At 36.4% G+C, this 18652-nt stretch overlaps 1 protein-coding gene and 1 long non-coding RNA gene across 22 annotated transcripts in view; one reads left to right on the forward strand and one right to left on the reverse strand.

Moving 5' to 3' along the window:
* The window catches only part of LOC310882993, an 83317-nt gene extending 75664 nt beyond the window's left edge, over positions 1-7653 (forward strand). For 8 of the 11 annotated variants that reach the window (XR_014573267.1, XR_014573268.1, XR_014573269.1 and 5 more), the window contains one exon: positions 2762-7653. This is a non-coding gene — a long non-coding RNA (uncharacterized lncRNA). The other 3 variants (XR_014573273.1, XR_014573274.1, XR_014573266.1) reach the window with 2 other exon arrangements.
* Positions 1-18652, reverse strand: part of NBEA (neurobeachin) — a 520716-nt gene that overhangs the window by 340179 nt on the left and 161885 nt on the right. For all 11 annotated transcript variants that reach the window (XM_083801108.1, XM_083801105.1, XM_083801107.1 and 8 more), the window contains 6 exons: positions 15702-15783; positions 15358-15481; positions 14824-15016; positions 13512-14531; positions 8873-9090; positions 7679-7832 (listed from right to left, as the gene is read on the reverse strand). In XM_083801108.1, coding sequence (XP_083657234.1) covers positions 7679-7832; positions 8873-9090; positions 13512-14531; positions 14824-15016; positions 15358-15481; positions 15702-15783 — 1791 coding nt within the window. The remainder of the gene's footprint in view (positions 1-7678; positions 7833-8872; positions 9091-13511; positions 14532-14823; positions 15017-15357; positions 15482-15701; positions 15784-18652) is intronic.

Raw genomic sequence — 18652 nt, forward strand, 5'->3', positions numbered from 1 at the left:
AATTTATAATTAGAAAATCATAGCATTTCAGTTCAGCATGAACATTTGAAAATGAAGACATCTAGAGATAGCTACTTACAAGGAAAGAAGCACTGTAAATCTTGTATTATTACAGAGTTCATGTAAACACCGATTCTTCCAAACCAATGCACATATTTTATATAGTACATAGAGCAATTTTATGAAGCAATGTAAACCAAAGTAATGTTTTCACTGATTATATAGAAATAAAATGAGCATTTTACAACAAACCATTCAACTGAACTGTAATAAAGTAGTTAATCTTTGTATGAGGAGGCAAGTAGGCTTAAAATGCTTTGACAAAATAAATATAAATCACAAAAAGTAAACTGTTTCTTCATGCATAATGCTCCTTCCTTTGAAGCAACACAAGATAGTTCATTATATATATTACATTTCGGTGTCTTTTCTTCAACTTAAACCAGTATCATGCTGGATACATGAATGCTTTTCAACCACAGAAAAAAAAATTAAAGATTTACTAAGCTCTAAGGACAGAGTTAGTCTTCAAATTCCTATGTGTACAATTAAATTACTGTGTTAATTTTTTTATGTTTCAGTTTGGGTTAGAAGCACTTTCTTATCAATATGGGCTAGGAAATCATCTTTAAGTTTTCACTGGTTATATTTAAAAAAATAAGATTTTTTTTTTCTTTTTTTTTTTTTTTGTCATTTAAATAGTGGAAAAACCTAATCTGGCAGAAGGAGGAACAAGCTGAAACAAACTAATTTATTTCCTCTTGGAACAGAAAATATCACACTCATCCTCTTAAATATACCTTCCTCTTCTGAAGCTGGATGCACCTCGAGAATTAACTTGTTGCTATTTTCTCTAGATTGCTAGCTCACAATTTTTGGATCAATGTACCACTGTTGATTCTCAGAATTGTTACAGACCACACTGCACTATGGCATACATGAGTCATGCACATCATAATGCTAATACTATACACAGAACACACAGAAAAATATATAATCTTGGTTTTTAATCCACGGACCCAATAATGTTGTCTTAAAATGTTTGAGTTTTGTAGACAGCTGTCCATATAACACCAGCAGTCCTTAGATCACAATTGAGAGCTGCAGTTTTAAATGAATTAAGAGTGAATTTAAATTCTAGAGTTTGTAGAAGAAGTGGAAAACTAATTTCAAGGGGTCTGGAAATTTACTCTCAATGGTCACAATCATTTCAACTCCTCAAACGCATTTCTTTTGCCTTACTCGATATCCTTGAGTCCTTGTCACAGCTACTATCCCTGTGGTAAGCAACGATGACTTCAAATTCCTAGATTGTACACAAAATATTTTATCTTGAAATGAGCTGCTATTAAGAGAAAGCATCTTCTGCAAACCTTCTTTCTTATAGCTCCCAAATATACATATTTAACACTTGCACACCATTTTAAGATGATCTTCCCTATAGCTGTTATAAAAAAGAAACCTCAAAGACCACCCTCACAAGCAAGAAACAAAGAAACAGGAAATCAGTATTATATTCCATCATCTCTCTAAAATATTGGCGGCTTAACTCCCAATTTAATAGGCAAGAATCAACAGTGGAACACACTCCATTTTATACTCTAAAGCAACAGAATTGATTGTATATTTTGTTAATATTTGCTTTCATTTTACTTTAGTTCACACGTACAATTCACGTCCCTTTAAAAACACCATCATTTGAAGCCAACCCTTGCACAGACCTTGATACAGGGGTGGTGGTAATTGAAAGTAAGAGAAATACTGAAATGTGGGAATAGATTACAGTGAATTGCAGTACACTTTCCATGAAAATGTATAAACTTCTCTCTACTCTTGAGTCAGGAGTCAGTCACAGATTTGTGTCTCTCTGTATATATATATATGAAAATATATATGCCTATATATATGAAAAGTTTTTTTTTTCTTTTCTTTTTCCTATTCATATTTAATGGCCCCTATTCATAGCACTATTCAGATTACCCTCGTCTGGACAGAGAAAAATGTCAAGGGAAAAGATAGATATCAGTTTCAAGCATTCAACAGTAAAGAAATCCCTGGATTAAGATTGCCTGTTCTACAGCAGACAAAGAATCATAAAGCAATCTTCAACCCAAGCTAGTAAGCTAGTAGCATTGCCATTTCAGTATAAATCCTAACTATGTAAAGAAAAAAGTTTTCTGTACTGGAAAATTCCACAAATAATCTTTTTAAAGTAACTGTGACAGTACTGATTTTGCAGCAAGGGAAGGAACACAACACACAAGCTGTTGCACAAAGCCAAAAAAATAAAAATAAAAAAATAAAATAAAAAATCCTCCAATATCCTGACAGTAATTTTTCTAAACTTAGCTCTTGGTTATTTTTTGTTTATAACCTTAATTAATTTAAACATCCAATATACAGTGTCTATTCTACTGAGATAAAGGTGAAATGCCTTTAAAAAAAATAAAGATGCAATGAGACATATAACAACTAACTCTATACCAGATTGTTGAGAAGGGAGGTGTTCAGCACAGTTAAAGACTAAGCAGCCCAGGATAAGGCCTCCCTTGAGCTCAGATTGACATATGGAAGTCAAGGAACTGATATGGAGCTGAAATGAAGTATTATTACATGTGATCTTGTAAAGACACTATGTATGTCTGTGTCCTGGTTCCAGTTAGGACAGAGTTAATTTTCCTCCTAGTAGCTGGTAGGGTGCTATGTTTTGGATTAGGATGAGAAGAGCGCTGATAACATGCTGATGTTTTAATTGTTGCAGAGCAGTGCTTACACCAGGCCAAGGACTTTTCGGCTTCTCGCTCTGTCCTGCCAGCGAGCAGGCTGGGGGTGCAGCAGGAGCTGGGAGGGGATAGACCCAGGACAGCTGACCCAAACTGGCCAAAGGGGTATTCCATACCATCTGACGTCATGCTAAACAATATATAGGGGTGGCTGGCCGGGGTGGGGGCGCCGGGCTGCTCGGGGATAGGCTGGGCATCGGTCAGCGGGTGGTGAGCAATTCCATTGTGCATCACTTGTTTTCTTACACATTATTATTGTTAATACTATTATCATTATCACTGTTATTATTATTATTGTTATTATTATATTCCTGTCTTAATAAACTGTCTTTATCTCAACTCACCGGCTTCACTTTCCCGTTTCTCTCCCCCATCCCAGAGAGGGAGGGGGGAGGGTGAGCGAACGGCTGTGTGGTGTTTAGCTGCCAGCCGGGTTAAACCACAACAGTCTGTCTGTCATTTTCTCTGTTAGAAAATAAGTAAGCTATGTCATAAAAAGAGGTGGGATTCAGCTCCAGGTTAACCTTCATCACAATAAGTGGAGCTTACAGAGATATGTTGACTATCCACAAGACGTGGATAGATCCACTTCAGGGATAGCTGAATCGTTTGCTTCTGTTGAGTAGATCCCCATTAGTTAGATATCCTGTTCATATGCAAATACTTCAAGCAGATACCTAAGTTTACCCTAATCCCTTCTTGAATTTCATCATGTTTTATCATCCTCTCATAAGGGCAAGGAAGAAAGAAATGAAGTAAAATGAGCTCATTCTTGTTGATAAACTGAATATAGGTATTCCACAGGATCTACAAAATGGGAGAGTTTTTCACACCCTAGTTCAAACAGGAAAGCTCCACAGAATAGAGATATGGAGGATCAGAGGCTTCAAAAGACAGACAGACTAAACAAGATGAAGACTCTATGGATTCAAACAGACACACCAGGACATACGACTCAAGCCTACAAAGTCATAAATGATACAGAGATGAATAAAGAGGCGATTAAGCACTCCTTTCATAGCAGAAATTGTAAGGCACATAGTGTCTTTATGCTTTTTAAGCAGGCTTAAAAAACAAAGACAAGAGGTGCTTCAAAGGTTATATAATTACTTTGTCAGACTTGATGCCATAGGATATTAGAGAGGCTAAAAGAGTAAGTAGCTTCAAAACAGATTAGATAAACTCTAGAAGGATAAATTCCTCAGTTGTTATTAAACATGACAGTCTGGATACCCTCTCTAGCTGTTAAAATCCTAAATGCTGAAATAGAGTATTATTAGAGCAAATCAAAAGTCTGCTTGCTCAGACTTTTGTAGTTTTTCTGTAAGCTGCAGTCACTATTGGAGGCAGAATAGTATACCAACGAGGTTCCTGGACTGTCCCAGTATGGCAGTCCATGTAGCATGAACCACTTTGTTTCATAATAGCATTGCAATACAGTTTGACTGGACTTCTAATAGCATGCCCAGTTTAAATTACAGAATCACAGAACCATTGAGGTTGGAAGAGGCCTCTGGAGATCATGTGGTCCAACCCCTGCTCAAGCAGGGACATCCAGAGCAGGTTGTTCAGGACCACGTCCAGGTGGCTTTTGAAGATCTCCAAGAAGGGAGACTCTACCACCTCTCTGGGCAACCTGTGCCAGTGCTTGGTCACCCACACAGTAAAGAAGTCCTTCCTGAAGTTCAGACAGAACCTCTTATGCTTCAGTTACTTACATCAATTATTGCTTGTTTGTTTGTTTGTTTGTTTTTCCTCACAAGATATACAGTCTGTATTTTGCCACGTAGCTCATGAATCAAATATTTTCCTCAACGGTCTAAGATAAATTTGTTGCCTTACTATTTATGGTAATAATTTTTAAATATGCAAACATACCATGAGTAACTAAAAACTGACTTCTCCCAGATGTGTGAAGACATGTTTATTCTGAAGTGGTTTCTTTAATAATATAAACTTTTGCTCAAGTAAACATCTCAAGTCGCCTGCATGTAGCAAATCTTGGGATAGAGTCATGTAATGCACAAATATTCTGTATTATTTCAATATCATAATTTTTGCATAAGGCCCAAGAACTGAGACTGTAAATGCGGGAAGATATTCCCTGAATAGTAACATTTTGAGTCATGTGCAGTTCTGGACTCCTCCATAGAGGCATGGACATACTGCAGAGAACCCAATAAAGTGCCATGAAGATAATGAAGGCAATGGAGCATCACTCCTATAAGGAAAGGCTGAGGGAGTTGGGACTGTTCAGCTTGGAGAAAAGAAGACTCAGGGGTGATCTCATCAATGTCTACTATAAATACAGAGAGTGCAATGAGGACAGAGCCAGACTCTTCGATGGCATGCAGTGGCAGGACAGGAGGCAACAGGCACAAACTGACAGGAGGTTCCCTCTGAACATCAGGAAGCACCTCTGTACTGTGCAAGTGAGGGAGCATGGACACAGGTTGCTCAGGGAGGATGTGGGGTCTCCCTGCTTGGAGAACTTCAAAAGCATCTGTACAGGGTCCTGGACAATCTGCTCTAGGTGTCCCTGCTTGTGCAGGGGGATTGGACTAGATGACCTCCAGAGTTCAACCTTTGACCGGAGGTCAACTTTCAACCTCAGACATTTTGTCCTTCTTAGAATAGGTAAGGGAGAAAGAGTATAGGCTCTTTCCTCCGTTGATGGTTACTCAGGCAGAAAGTGTCACTATTAGGCCTGTTGTAAATATTTTTATTCAGTGGAGAGTTTATATAAATCTTCTAATTTCAGACTTCTCTCTTCCAATTAGCAGCTCATGAGAGGAGGAGAGTGAGATAGAGTCTTTTGTAAATGACTGTAAGCACTAAACTACCTTGCCCTTTCAGGTCTGAAAAGAAATACATTCCTAACCACCACATCAGCCACTTTCTCCACTGCAGTTCTAGGATGCAGAAGTATTACAGGTCTGAGAAGCAGTATGAAACTTTAAATTCATCATATGATGGATATTCAGAAGAGGTCCAACAGGGTATCCAATCCCTTTGTAACTGTCATCCAGAAAAATATTAAAGGAGAATATTTTCTCAAAGAAAGAGGAAGGATGTGCTGGCCTATTTGTGTCTCTTACAGTGATGAATAAATCCTCATCTCCTCTCCTCTGCTCTGATCTGCTCTCCTCTCCTCTCCTAAGAGTATGATTAATTCAGTTTAAAAACAGCTATTGATCTTTAAGTGAATGAGTATATTTCATAACTTAATTTTATCATCCTAAACAGATGGTATATTTGAGCACTTAAGTAATACACGGAGTCCCCATGTAGTGGAGAAATGTATGTATAATACACAAATTTGAAAATGTAGTCTTCTGTATTGATGTATAAAAATCACTACTATTGTTGCAAGGTAGTATGAACAGACAGTATTTTAACAAATGGATATATAGTTTATAAAGCTGTATCAAATATATATATACATACACACAGACACACTATTCAGAATAAATAAAGGAAATAGTGAATTGCAAAACTGTTATCCTGTAGGAGGGAGGAGGGATTCACAGTGTCATAAACCAGGACAAAAAAGCTAAAAACAATAATACTGTTCAATGGAATGAAAGTTTAATTCACGCTGTGCCTATTTTGTATGAAAGACAAAAAAGAAAACATCTTCATTTTCAAATGATGCCTAAAAGATTTCTTTCTAAAAATATCTGCCGATGTCCTTTTATCTAAAGTACAACCTTCATCTCAAGATGGGTTCATGCACACTCTCATACATGTCAACATTCTTTAAAATGTAACAAGCAAAACTTTTTATTCAGCAATCTTAGTGTCATTCTTTTGACTACAAACTCAAATCTTTTCCGTGAGTCCTGTGTTTCTGCTAACAGCAAATAATTTCCTAGTTAACAGAGAAAATAGTGCAGAAATAGCATTAATTGTCTGTCTGAAAATCATATTTTAGCCAATTACTAGTCAATACTTTCATATCTTTCAAATAAAACAGTGCAAAACAGTCTTTTGTTAACTACCTAGAAGTAATAGGAGCGGCAAAGTAATTTCAGTTGATGAATGGTAAGAGATTGAGCTTATACTGCAAAGTTACATTTGCAGTACTCAGTACTTAATAACCACTTCAGAGGAACTTTGTCCCTTCTGTGCTTCATTTTCTCCCCTTTCAAAGACCAATACTAGCTACAAATGCTTATGGGATGTTCAAAATAAATTTTTTAGTTTGAAAGAGGTAGTTACAGATATTACATGCACAGATACGGGTTTACATTCAAATACTGTATTACTTACTCTTGACAATAATGTAACATACAAAAAATATTTGTCCCTTCTTTCATGAAGCATTCTATTAGGCTACTCAACCTGTCTGAGCTATTAGGCTACTCTACCTGCTTCTCACCTAAGAACTTACAACTTATTAAGAACATAAGAGTAGATAAGAATATCAATAAGAACAGATTAAAAAAAATAAAGGAAAGGTAACAAGATCAGTACCTATTGAAGGAAGAAGTAAACAGAGTGTAGCGAGGGGTTGACTTTATCATTTGGCATGCAAACAGATGGTGGCCAAGCAACACAGGTTTATGAATATCAATGAGTGGCCATCATAAGGCATGGAATTTTCTCATAGTAGCCATAATTCATAAACATGGTAATAATGGTCTTCTCTTTCAGATGAAATATTACTATTCTTACTTAGTACTATTTCATTAATAAAATTAACATTTCAAATGAAAATTACTATAAACACTCTGAACATTGAAGCTTAACAGTTTCAATTATAAACTTCAACTTTTTGAAGGAATTAGTGGATAGGTTATAGGAATCCCTAAAGAAATAAAGTCATCTGCGAACAGTAGTTTGTATTATTAACAATTTTTAATATGACCACTAGGTGGAAATATTTTACTTACAGTTGGGGATGTGGCTGCTGACAGCAATGGTAAAATTCCTCCACAAGCAATAATAATGTTGTCTACCATCTGGGAAATGAGGTGTATTGTGTTGTGTACAAAAATAATATTTTCATTGCTATTGACAAAGTCCATCACAGACTTTGTGGAGTGACTGCAAGAACAGGAAAGAAAGGATGGATTAAAACCAAACAGTTACAGTGAAAGTTTAGGTAAATTTATTCTTTGCAAAGAGACACGAATGTTTCTGTTATATAAAGTAGATCCTTGTCTACGTAACTTTGCATGTAAATTGTCTAAAAATATAAACAGACTAATCTGATGTACAAATTGAATGTTAATTTCACACCAGTGAAAAACAGTTTCAGATCAGTTTCAGATATACAGTTGAGAACAATGGCTCAAAACCTGTTATTCCCATCACTCAGTCCTTCTCTTCAGAGGCAGTTCTACTGAGAGCAATGGGATTGTTTCTTATTATTCAGTTGATTCAGTTCCCCAAACTGGAAACTAAATGCAATGTAAATTAATTGTTTGATACAACTAAGGTAAAGTTTTCTGAAAATGAGTTACTGTGTTCTAGAAATGAGATTAGATAGTGTCTATTATACCTAAAGGTAGTGATAACAAGAAGCTACTGAGTATCTCTGTTAAAGAGTGCAAAAAGCTAGGAGATCGTATTGCTGTCATTAGAAGTAGTCTAACCACCAAGATTAACTACAACCAGAAGCTAGCATGCAAAATACAATTATCAACTAGAAAAGATGATTTCTTAGAAAAATTTATAGGACAGGTTTTTTTTTTTTTTTTAATACAGTTTGCAGGTAGAGAAACTCTCTTTTAATTAGAACAATTGAAAAAAAATGGCAATTAACAGACACACAAGTCTTCCTCAGGTGTGAAACATGAGTACAGATTCTAACACTAAACATAAGCTGAGACAGCAACTCAGTTTGGTCAGGTATGCACGAATTATACAGTCTCTGAAGAAAACAGAAATTGTTACCCCCGATATAGAGCTGTTACAAGCTGGGAAGGGGCAAAAAGAAAAGATACAAGATACGGTAGGGCACTTCAGCTTACACCAATTCTCTCTCTTCCCATTATCTCAGTAACATTCCCTCTACAACACATCTAATTTTTCCTTGTTGACAGGAATGTAAAACAGGATTTAAATAAGAAGTAATCATCTACCTTCTCCAAACATGTACATCTGTTTCTAGTGCAAAAAGCAAGTCTGTCAGGAGCCGCTGGTGCATGGGAGACCATTTAAACTCTGGAATACGAAACATAGTTGTGCGTGGACCTGGACTAAACTGTCGTCGCTGCTCTTCTGTCATTGGCATTCCTCGAAATCCCAAGTCAACACGTAAATCCCGATCTTGCTGGGTGACAGATCGACCCTGTACTGCCTACATTAACAAGAAGTTCAAAAATCATGTTAAGTTTCTGTAATGTGTTTTTGAATGGTTCACAGACTTTCAGAAAGGATGGGCCAGAGCCCATCTAGGATGGTCTCAAGCACAAAGGAAAGAATGGACTCAAGCACAAACAACTGGAGATACAGATATTCCAGTGCAGGCACTATCATTCATTAAAGGAGCTACTCCAAATCAATCAGCACTGAGGTGCTATGGCTTGCCTTCCTTTCAGCTATTCACTGATATTTTACATTTGGGTTATTCACTTGAAATATTACAGAAAAGACCAAATGCGGCATGTACAAGGTCAGCAGTGACAAGATTTTGTTTATAGGAAACAACTATTCTTTTGCATAGATAGCACAATTTTCTTTGACGAAACAAACTGACAAACTACACAGCGATGGCTTCAAGATATCAGTGTACTTGCACTGTACAGTTCATCATCTTCTAAAACCAATTTATTAATTTGGTATTTTTAGCAGGATCATTAAAGGATCAAATCTACTCCCAAACCTAATGTTGTTACGCTTTGTTAATTGGTTAACAGTTTTATGGATTCTTAGGATATTCTTTAGATTCTCCCATCAGGTAGAAAATGGGAATTTTATACCCTTTTAATATCTACATAGTCGTGACTGTTTCCTCTTGGTGATTAATGACAAAAGCGAAAGATACAGACTATGATGGAGAAAACTGTGAAGGAAAAAGTAGTAAAGAACAATCATTTAGACCAAATTAGAGGCCAATATCCATAACAATGACATTATTTATATTGTACAACATCTCTGAAAGGAAGAAATACAAAGTATGCTCCTTGGTTTTATTTTAAAGTGAGATTAGATTAGTTTTAGACTGGAAAAATAGAAAATATACTTGTTTTGTTCACATACTCATTTCCTGATCTCTATATACTGCTTTAAATTTTGCCTTAAAAGCAAAAAGACATTTATGAAATATTTGTATTAACAACATAAAAATGGAAATGGCCCTGGAAATGGCACTGGAGTTAAATTGGAAAGCTTCTTAGATCTGTAGTCTGGTTTTGATCTGATCTATAGCCAGATTTCTGAGAGCAGGGCAGGTTTCTTTAATTCAGTTTGACCTGTTCGTATCAATATCGTTGCTTTGGCTTCCAATTCCTATCTATTCCTTAGAATATTGATATATTAATAGAAATATAGACATTAATAGACTTATCTTTAAATAATAATAATTATTTTTTCCAGGAATTAATTGAGATTTGAATCTTTTAGATTATTTTTCTGCAGTGTGCTTTCAGTTCTATTTTCATTCTTTCATAGTTCAGATCACAGAAAAAATAATATTTCCTTTGGTGTTTTCTTTGACGTTTGCTTTTACTATTGACAAAGGCATTGAATCTTTGAAATATGGAGGAGATCCCTTCTCTATTTTGTTGGGCATTTTGTTGCCTCCTTTCAGTCCACTTGAGCTTACTTTGAGTAGTAAGACATGCTTACTGCTTACTGATAAGGTAGAGAACTGATTGCAGATCTGTTTTTAGAAAAACATGTTATCATTTCCATTTGCATACCACTTGCTCCCTCTTTGGTACAACTATATGCAGTTGTCAAGTCACTTACAATAATGGTATCATAACTGCACCAGAACAGAATAGCTTTTTATTTAGATAATACTTCTGTAATTGCAACAATAGGCTCTGGTGTGCATTGCACAAACCACCATGAAACCCAAATATCTACTTGGGTGGCCAATGTTCAAACCCAACCCAACCCAACCCAACCCAACCCAACCCAACAAAAGTGTTTTCAGTGATCTCAAAGCCAGTGGAATCAAATCTAATGTGGCAGTGCCCACACACACTGCAATCTAAACTCGAGCCTCCAGCCTCAGTGTAAACATGCTAATTATATTACTGCTTTTTACTCATGAAAATGATAATCCTTGGTGAGAATCACAGAATCATTTGAGTTGGAAGGGACCTTAGAGATTACTAGTTCCAACACAGTTCCAATATTTAATACATATTTCCATCTATTTTTATTAGTTAACTTCATTTAAAAATAAATGATTTAACTATGGAGACCTTACACTTCACAGGGCATTTCCAAACACATAAAGAAGTGATTAGAAGATAACAATTTTGGTGGTTACACAGTTTACAATTGTTTTCAAGAAGATCGTTTAAAAGAGATATTATGGCTACTAACTCATAGTATTTTATCAAGGATAATAGTGGGAAAGAAATGTAATTTAAGTAGCATATGGAGAATCAAGGGAGATAACTTCTAGAGTTGGACTCTAGAAGAGTATACACTTTGTAAATAATTTGCAGATCCACATGATCTGCTAGGAATTTTCTGGGAAGCTAAGAGTAAAGCATTTGAAAAAATGGTTTTCTTATCCTGTAATGATTTCATAAAAGTTCATTAGGAATTCATGAGGCATTCCTATGTTTATAAATCAACTACTGCACATGAAATTCATCAAGGAAAGAGGTTAAAGGACAGAAATGTCATAAAGTTGCACCAGCAGTAGCAAGTATGAAGTCAGATTATTTTTTTTTCATTAAAGGCATCTTACTAATTCATTGTGTTTATGTGTGCATATCTGTATATAGAAATTGAATGTTTTCTCTTGCTTTTTACTCTTTAAACAAAACTCACATCTCAAAATAAATATTGTCTGCTCCTTTTTCTTGCTCTCCTGCATTCTGTCCCATTTGTCAGTTTGAATGATAATAACAGTTTTAATTTTAAGACTTAAAATAAGGTACTTCCTATCAAGAATTTCCAGGGGTCATTCTTTATTACATAGAATCCTTTCAAATATAATAATCCCTATACAGTGCTTGATACTCTGTCCCTGATGTTATGAGGCTTTTCATAGTTTTGAAAAAATGCAACAGGAGAACCCCAAATTTTTCTTATAACACCTGTCCAGGGAATGAAAAGTTTTGAGTTTCATCTGCTCTTCTCTTCAAAAGAGAGGTTCTTGTCATAGAATAGAGACTGAGAAGAGAGAGATTTCAGAACCTTCTGGTGTGGATAACCAGTGAGTAAGTTTTTGTGTAGCTCTAAAACTTTTTGACAATGTCGCACACACTACACAGCATCAAGCAGAGCAACTTTTGTAAGCACTGGCTCTTCTTCCATAATTTCAGGTAGCCTACCCGACTTTAAAATCCTACAAGATAAATACTGGTGTACATACTTGACATTATAGTAAGATAGCAAATCTTTAAGTTAGTCATTTTTTCCCCCAATAACATATTAAGTTAGTCATTTTTTCCCCCAATAACATCCTTAAAAGCAATCTTTGATTACATGCTATTGGCCAAGAACAATGTTAGTGAGTAAATTAATTCTATGCTCTAGAAGTTCAAAGTGATCCTATATTTCACTGTGCATACAGAGCATGCACAGGATACAAAAGCACAAATTCAAAGAGTAGACTTCTATCTTGGACTTCCCATTTTAAGAATGCTTCTTGGACTTCCCATTTTAAGAATACTGTGGCTTTTACAAAAACACTAGTTAGAATTTTTCAGAGAGATACCTAGACAAGAAAGAATCCCTGAGAAGAATGTAGATACCTCTTGTTTCAATAATGATCTCTGGTCTGGAAATCAAGTCAGTTTCTCTTCTATTATCCCTAAACTATTCCTTTTCTTTCTAAACAACTTTTATGTGTATCTCATAATAAAATAGAGATATTTCATTTCTAATCTTAGAAGACATGCTAACAATAGGCTTAAAAAAGAATTCTAAGAGCACTGCTTAATCTGTCTACAGGAAATAAGGGAAATGGATAAGAGATTCTCTTAGCTAAGGTTTTTAAAATTAAAGCATAAAGCCATAGAATGGCTTGGGTTGGAAAGGACCTTACAGATCATCTAATTCCAATCCCCTGCCCTTGTCGGGGACACCTTCCACTAGACCAGGTTGCTCAAAGTCCCATCCAACCTGACCTTTAATGCTTTCAGGGATGGGTCATCCTCAGCTTCTCTGGGCAACCTGTTCCAATGCATCACCACTCTCTGAGTAAAGAACTTTTTCTTTATATCTAATCTAAATCTACTGTCTTTTACTTTAAAGTCATTATTCCTTGTCTTATCACTACACTTTCTGACAAAGAGTCCCTCCCCAGCTTTCCCGTAGACCCCCTTAAGGTACTGGAAGGCTGCTATAAGGTCTCCCTGGAGCTTTCTCTTCTCCAGGTTGAGCATCCACAATTGCAAGAGATATTTTCTATACAGACATAAAAGTTAAGGAGTTTTCAAAGTAAGTAGGCTTGGAAGATGGAAACTTTTCACATTATTAAGGAAATACAGTTCAAAAATCACTCAGATGACAAACTATCGATGTATTCAGAAACAAAGAACAGTGATTACATCAGACACATATATAGCTACAGCACTTGAAACTTACCTGGGTTGTGGTAGTTGTCTGGATCTTCCGTATCTCCTTTCCTGCTTCCTTACCATCATCAGATCTTTCTGTATCTGATATTATACTTCCTGCATCAACATTAGGTACAGTTTTGCTACCAGAAGACTCTGTCTCAAGAGTTGTGGCAGTCATTTCAGCATATTCTAATCCTTTAGATGATGAAGCCAACTCCCTCTCAGAAATGCTACTCATTCCATCTGAAGTTGTATGAATCTTAAACTCCTTGTCCTCTATTATACTTGAAGCGCACGTTATATCTACACTACCTGCCATATGTGCAAGCAATCCCAAATCATCATTTACGCCAAGATGCATCTGAGTGTCTTGCACATTTGGAATAGAAATATGGTTACTTGAAAGTTCAGGTAGAAGTTTCTCCTCTTGGCTGGGTATTTTATCAAAGAGAAATGAGGTACTGTTAGTAGAAGGTTCATCTTTCTCATCAGCCAGAGTTATTAACGGACCATTATCTTTTTCCTCATTCTTCTTAATAATACCTACACTTCCATGAACATTGTTTTGGAGCTTCTCAACAGCAGCACTGTATACATTATCTAGAAGAGATTCAACTTCTACAAGTGCACCATTTTCTCCAGTTACCAGTGTCTCCGGTGATAAATCCATATCATCAAGCTTTACTTCTGTAGCTTCTACCTTTTCAGCTTTTATATCAACTAAAAGGTCATGAACTTCCACATGTACTCCTCCTCCTGGTCTCTCAGCACTTCCAAGTACATCATCAGACACCTTTGTAGCCATGAGCAAGTCCCTTGTATCTGTACTGACAGGATAATCTGTTTCACTTTCCGGACTTTGGCTTTGTGAAAGGTCTTCTATCTCTCGGATTTCCATTCCACCTTTTGCTCCTGTTGTCTGAGATGAAAGACCTGAGATAGTGCTCACATTACCCTTTTTCCCCTTTTTTATGTTTTCTTCCTCTTGCCTTTGATACTCTTCATACATTTTAGCTAGGTACTCCTTGTGAGCCTCATATGTGACCTTAAAAAAAAAAAAAAAGATTATGTAGATGAATATATACTACATGAACCTACACAAAATCTAATGAGAATCTTAACAACTTATTACATACAGCTCACAAACTGTTCCACATAAGAGGACCTGCAATTTTTGACAAAAAATCCCACCTTGACATGTATGGACATAGCCACCAGATGGCACTAAATCACTTTAAATATGATCTTACCATATTACTAGTCCCTTTGGGAGAGTTATCAGGATTTAAAAAACAAAACAAAAAACAACAACAAAACATCCACGGGTCATTTCTTACCTTGGAATGAGCTATAGAAAGAGTATCGACCCACACTCTCCAGCCTCCCCATTCATATTTTATTGCATGATACAAGAGAATACGGAAAATGTTGTAAACCATCTCTGTGATCTTCTGCTCTTCTGAGTTCTTAGGGTTAATGTATCCCAGAGAAAACATCCAGTCCTGCCACACTGAACACTGAAGTAAACATCTAAAGTGAAATAATTAGGTCAAAATATATCCAAAGCAGGCTTACTTATTTTAACATTACAAAGGTTAAAATAGGAGGAAAATAACATGGTGCATCTACTTTGAAATCTATCTGACCGTAGGAATAAACCTTAAAAGTACTTTAGGATCATAAAAATTTGAAATATATTCTTAACAGAAGAACCAATTACTAGTTACTAAATTAAGAAAAGAAACCACAAACCTATTAAATTCATTTTTATACATTCAATTTAATCTACAATATAAAACTCTACACACAGTACAACAGATTGCTATTATCCACAAGTCAAGGATGAGAAAATACTATTTGTAGTGACGTACCTTCTGTTTTCACGGCTATTGCTAAAGAGTTTTATCATATCAGACAAGAACAAACGTCGAACTTCCATCAGCTCTGCACTTGGTGTGGAGTTTTTTAACAGCGTTGCCACCACCTTAAGAATCACTTTGAAAGAATAAATTAGTTACAATAACACATTTTAACAGCATTTGGTATAAAAATAAAATAAAGTTGTTGACAGCAACCAATATAAGTAGTAACTGAAACTCAAATGCACTTGAGATATGCTAATGAAGTGTTCTTGCCTTCCAAACCATATTCTTTCAAAAACAAATAAAAATCCAAGCTATATGTATATTGTACAAACATAATATATAGTACTTACTTGGATTTTGTATTTTCACTGTAGAATCTGGCTCTGGATGTGGTTTATGAACAACTTGAGTGCACACTTGTTCTGTCAAAATCTAAAACACAGAATATTAAGTTCCTGTTATTTTTAATTAAAAGGTACAGCATTTCTTTGTTCATGTTTTAAATTTTAAGAATACCATTTATCACGGCCACACTGTAACTTCATATAAAACATTTTGGTAAAATATTTTATTCTTCAATAATAGAATAAAGCAATTCCTCCATGTAAAGAGTAACATGGATGGACTGTGGTTGGCTAATGTTTTAGTTAGCTCAATAAACATGCAATGGTGTTTTTAAGAGATGAGTCTATGTAAGCCATAAACTAGGAGAAATGAAACCTAGGTGTTAAGCTTGCTGTTTGCTTGAAATGGTATTGCTCACAGAAGGACGAAGTCTGTTAACAGTGGGAAGAGAATTACCAAAGATCCTATTCCAACGTTCATATTTATTTATCTTAATCTCTTTAAAGTTTCTGACTTCTCACATTGAAGAGTTTAACAGCAGGTCACCAGAAATGAAAAGGGAATTATTTGTTTGAAAAAACTGTGAATTCCTAATGAAGTAATTCCTGTCAGCAGAAAACCTATTGTCAGATCGTATTTACTGTTGTTTGCACCATGGATATTTGTATATTACAGTAAGTAAAATCACCGTGTTTGTCTCAGTTCAAAGATATAGCAGCTGTCTACAACACCTCTAGGTCTATGAACTACAAGACAAGTGTTGAATAAATATATCAGCTATATTTAAGAGATACACCAGTAAAATGCTTCAGTTTCTATATTAAACTCAATTATGGCTAAATATATAAAAACTAAACAAAGATTCAGTAAGTTTTCTAAACCAGCATTAAAAGTGAAATTCATTGATTAAATTTTGCTATGAAACAGAAATAGCTTCCCTGTAAATTTCATCTGCAGAAGCTGACCTAAGGCTATTTAACCACAAGGCTGGTGAAATCAATAACTTATTCAGGTTTAAGATCCATTAAGAAATAATGGTGGGACATGTTAAAAAAGTAATACCAGAGTACTTAATTAAAAAATTGAGTTTAGGTTTATTGAGACATTGTGCATTTTGTATGTAAAAAAAAACAACCAACCAACCAACCAAAGACACATAAGACAACAACAACAACAAAACATTTTCCAAGAACTGAAGTAAGAGCAGGTATATTGTCTCTACTATACCAGTAATTGGTCTAACAGTTATCAGAAAAAGAGAGACTTAAGGAATATATGACTGTGAGGGGACTGTGGGGATGTGGTACAGCTGGAGGATGTCTGTATGTGGGTTGAGGAGACAAAAAACTCTTAAACTAAGTACAGATACCCAGACACACATACAAACACAAATAATGTAACAAGCCAAAGGAAATGCATTCTTTAAAGGTGTATCTCCTCTTCAAATAGAACTCAAGCTGAGATATGTTTTCTAGAACCACATATCTAGTTACTGCACTCAGTCTAGGATACTGTCATCAGATTCAATTGCTCTCTCTACCTGCTTGTGAATCATGGAATTATTTGGGTTGGAAGGGACCTTAAGTATCACTGAATTCCAATCCCTGCCTGCCACAGGCAGGGACACATTCCACTAGACCAGGATGCTCAACACCCCATCCAACCTGGCCTTGAACACCTCCAGGGATGAGGCATCCACAGTTTCTCTGGGCAAAATATTCCAGTGCCTCACCACTCCCTGAGTAAAGAATTTCTTCTTAATGCCTAATCTAAATTTACCCTCTTTTTAGTTTAAAGACATTACCCCTTGTAATACCACAGCATTCCCTGATAAAGTGCCTCCAGCTTTCCTGTAGACCCCCTTTTGGTACTGGAAGGCCACTACAGGATCTCCCTGGAGGGAGAACTTCTGCAGGCTAAACAACCCCAAGTCTCAGCCTCTCTTCATAGGAGCCTTCTGCTGGGGGCCCCATAGCTGAACACAGTACTCCATGTGGGGTCTCATGAGAGCAGAGTAGAATGGGGAAAATCACCACCCTCGACCTGCTGGCCATGCTTTTCTGACAGAGTCCCAGATATGGTTGGCTTCCAAGTGTAGATTGCTAGCTCATGTTGAGTTTCTCATCAATCAACATCCCCAAGACCTTCTCCTCCGGCCTGTTCTCAATCCATTCTCCACCCAGCCTCTATTTTTGCTCAGGATTGTCCCGACCCAGCTGCAGCACCTTGCACTTGGCCTTGCTGAACTTCATGAGCTTTGCACAGGCCCACCTCTCAAGCCTGTAGAGGTCACTCTGAATGGCATCTCTTCCCCTCCAGCTTATCAATCACACCACACAGCTTGGTGTCTTCGGCAAACTTGCTGAGGGTGCACTCGATCCCACTGTCCATGTCAACAACAATGATGTTAAACAACACCTGTCCCAGTACTGACCCCTGAAGAACACCACTCATCACTGATCTCCACCTGGACATCAAGCCAGTGACTGCAATGCTGTGAGTGCGACCACCCAGCCAATTCCTGACCCACTGAGTGGTCCATCTATCAAATCTATGTCTCTCCAATTTAGAGACAAGGATATCATGAGGGACAGCGTCAAATGCTTTGCACAAGTCCAGGTAGATGATGTCAGTTGCTCTTCCCCTACCCACCAATGCTGTATCCCCATTGTAGAAGACCACCAGATTTGTCAGGCACAATTTGCTTTTGTGAAGCCATGCGGGCTGTCACCAATCACCTCCTTATGTTTCATGTGGGTTTGGACCAACTTCATGTTTATAATACATAAACTAAATTGTGCATCATCAAAAATGACTTTTCTGCAAGAGGCTGTTAGACATTTAAATATTTGTAGGTCACATTCATCTCCTCAACAAGTATCTGTTACATTGAAGTGACTGTGTTCAGCTATCATCATAGTACCAACATGGATAGTTCAAAAAATAAAAAACAGCA

This window comes from Anser anser (genome assembly GCF_964211835.1).
Source record: "Anser anser genome assembly, chromosome: 1".
Lineage (NCBI taxonomy): Eukaryota > Metazoa > Chordata > Aves > Anseriformes > Anatidae > Anser > Anser anser.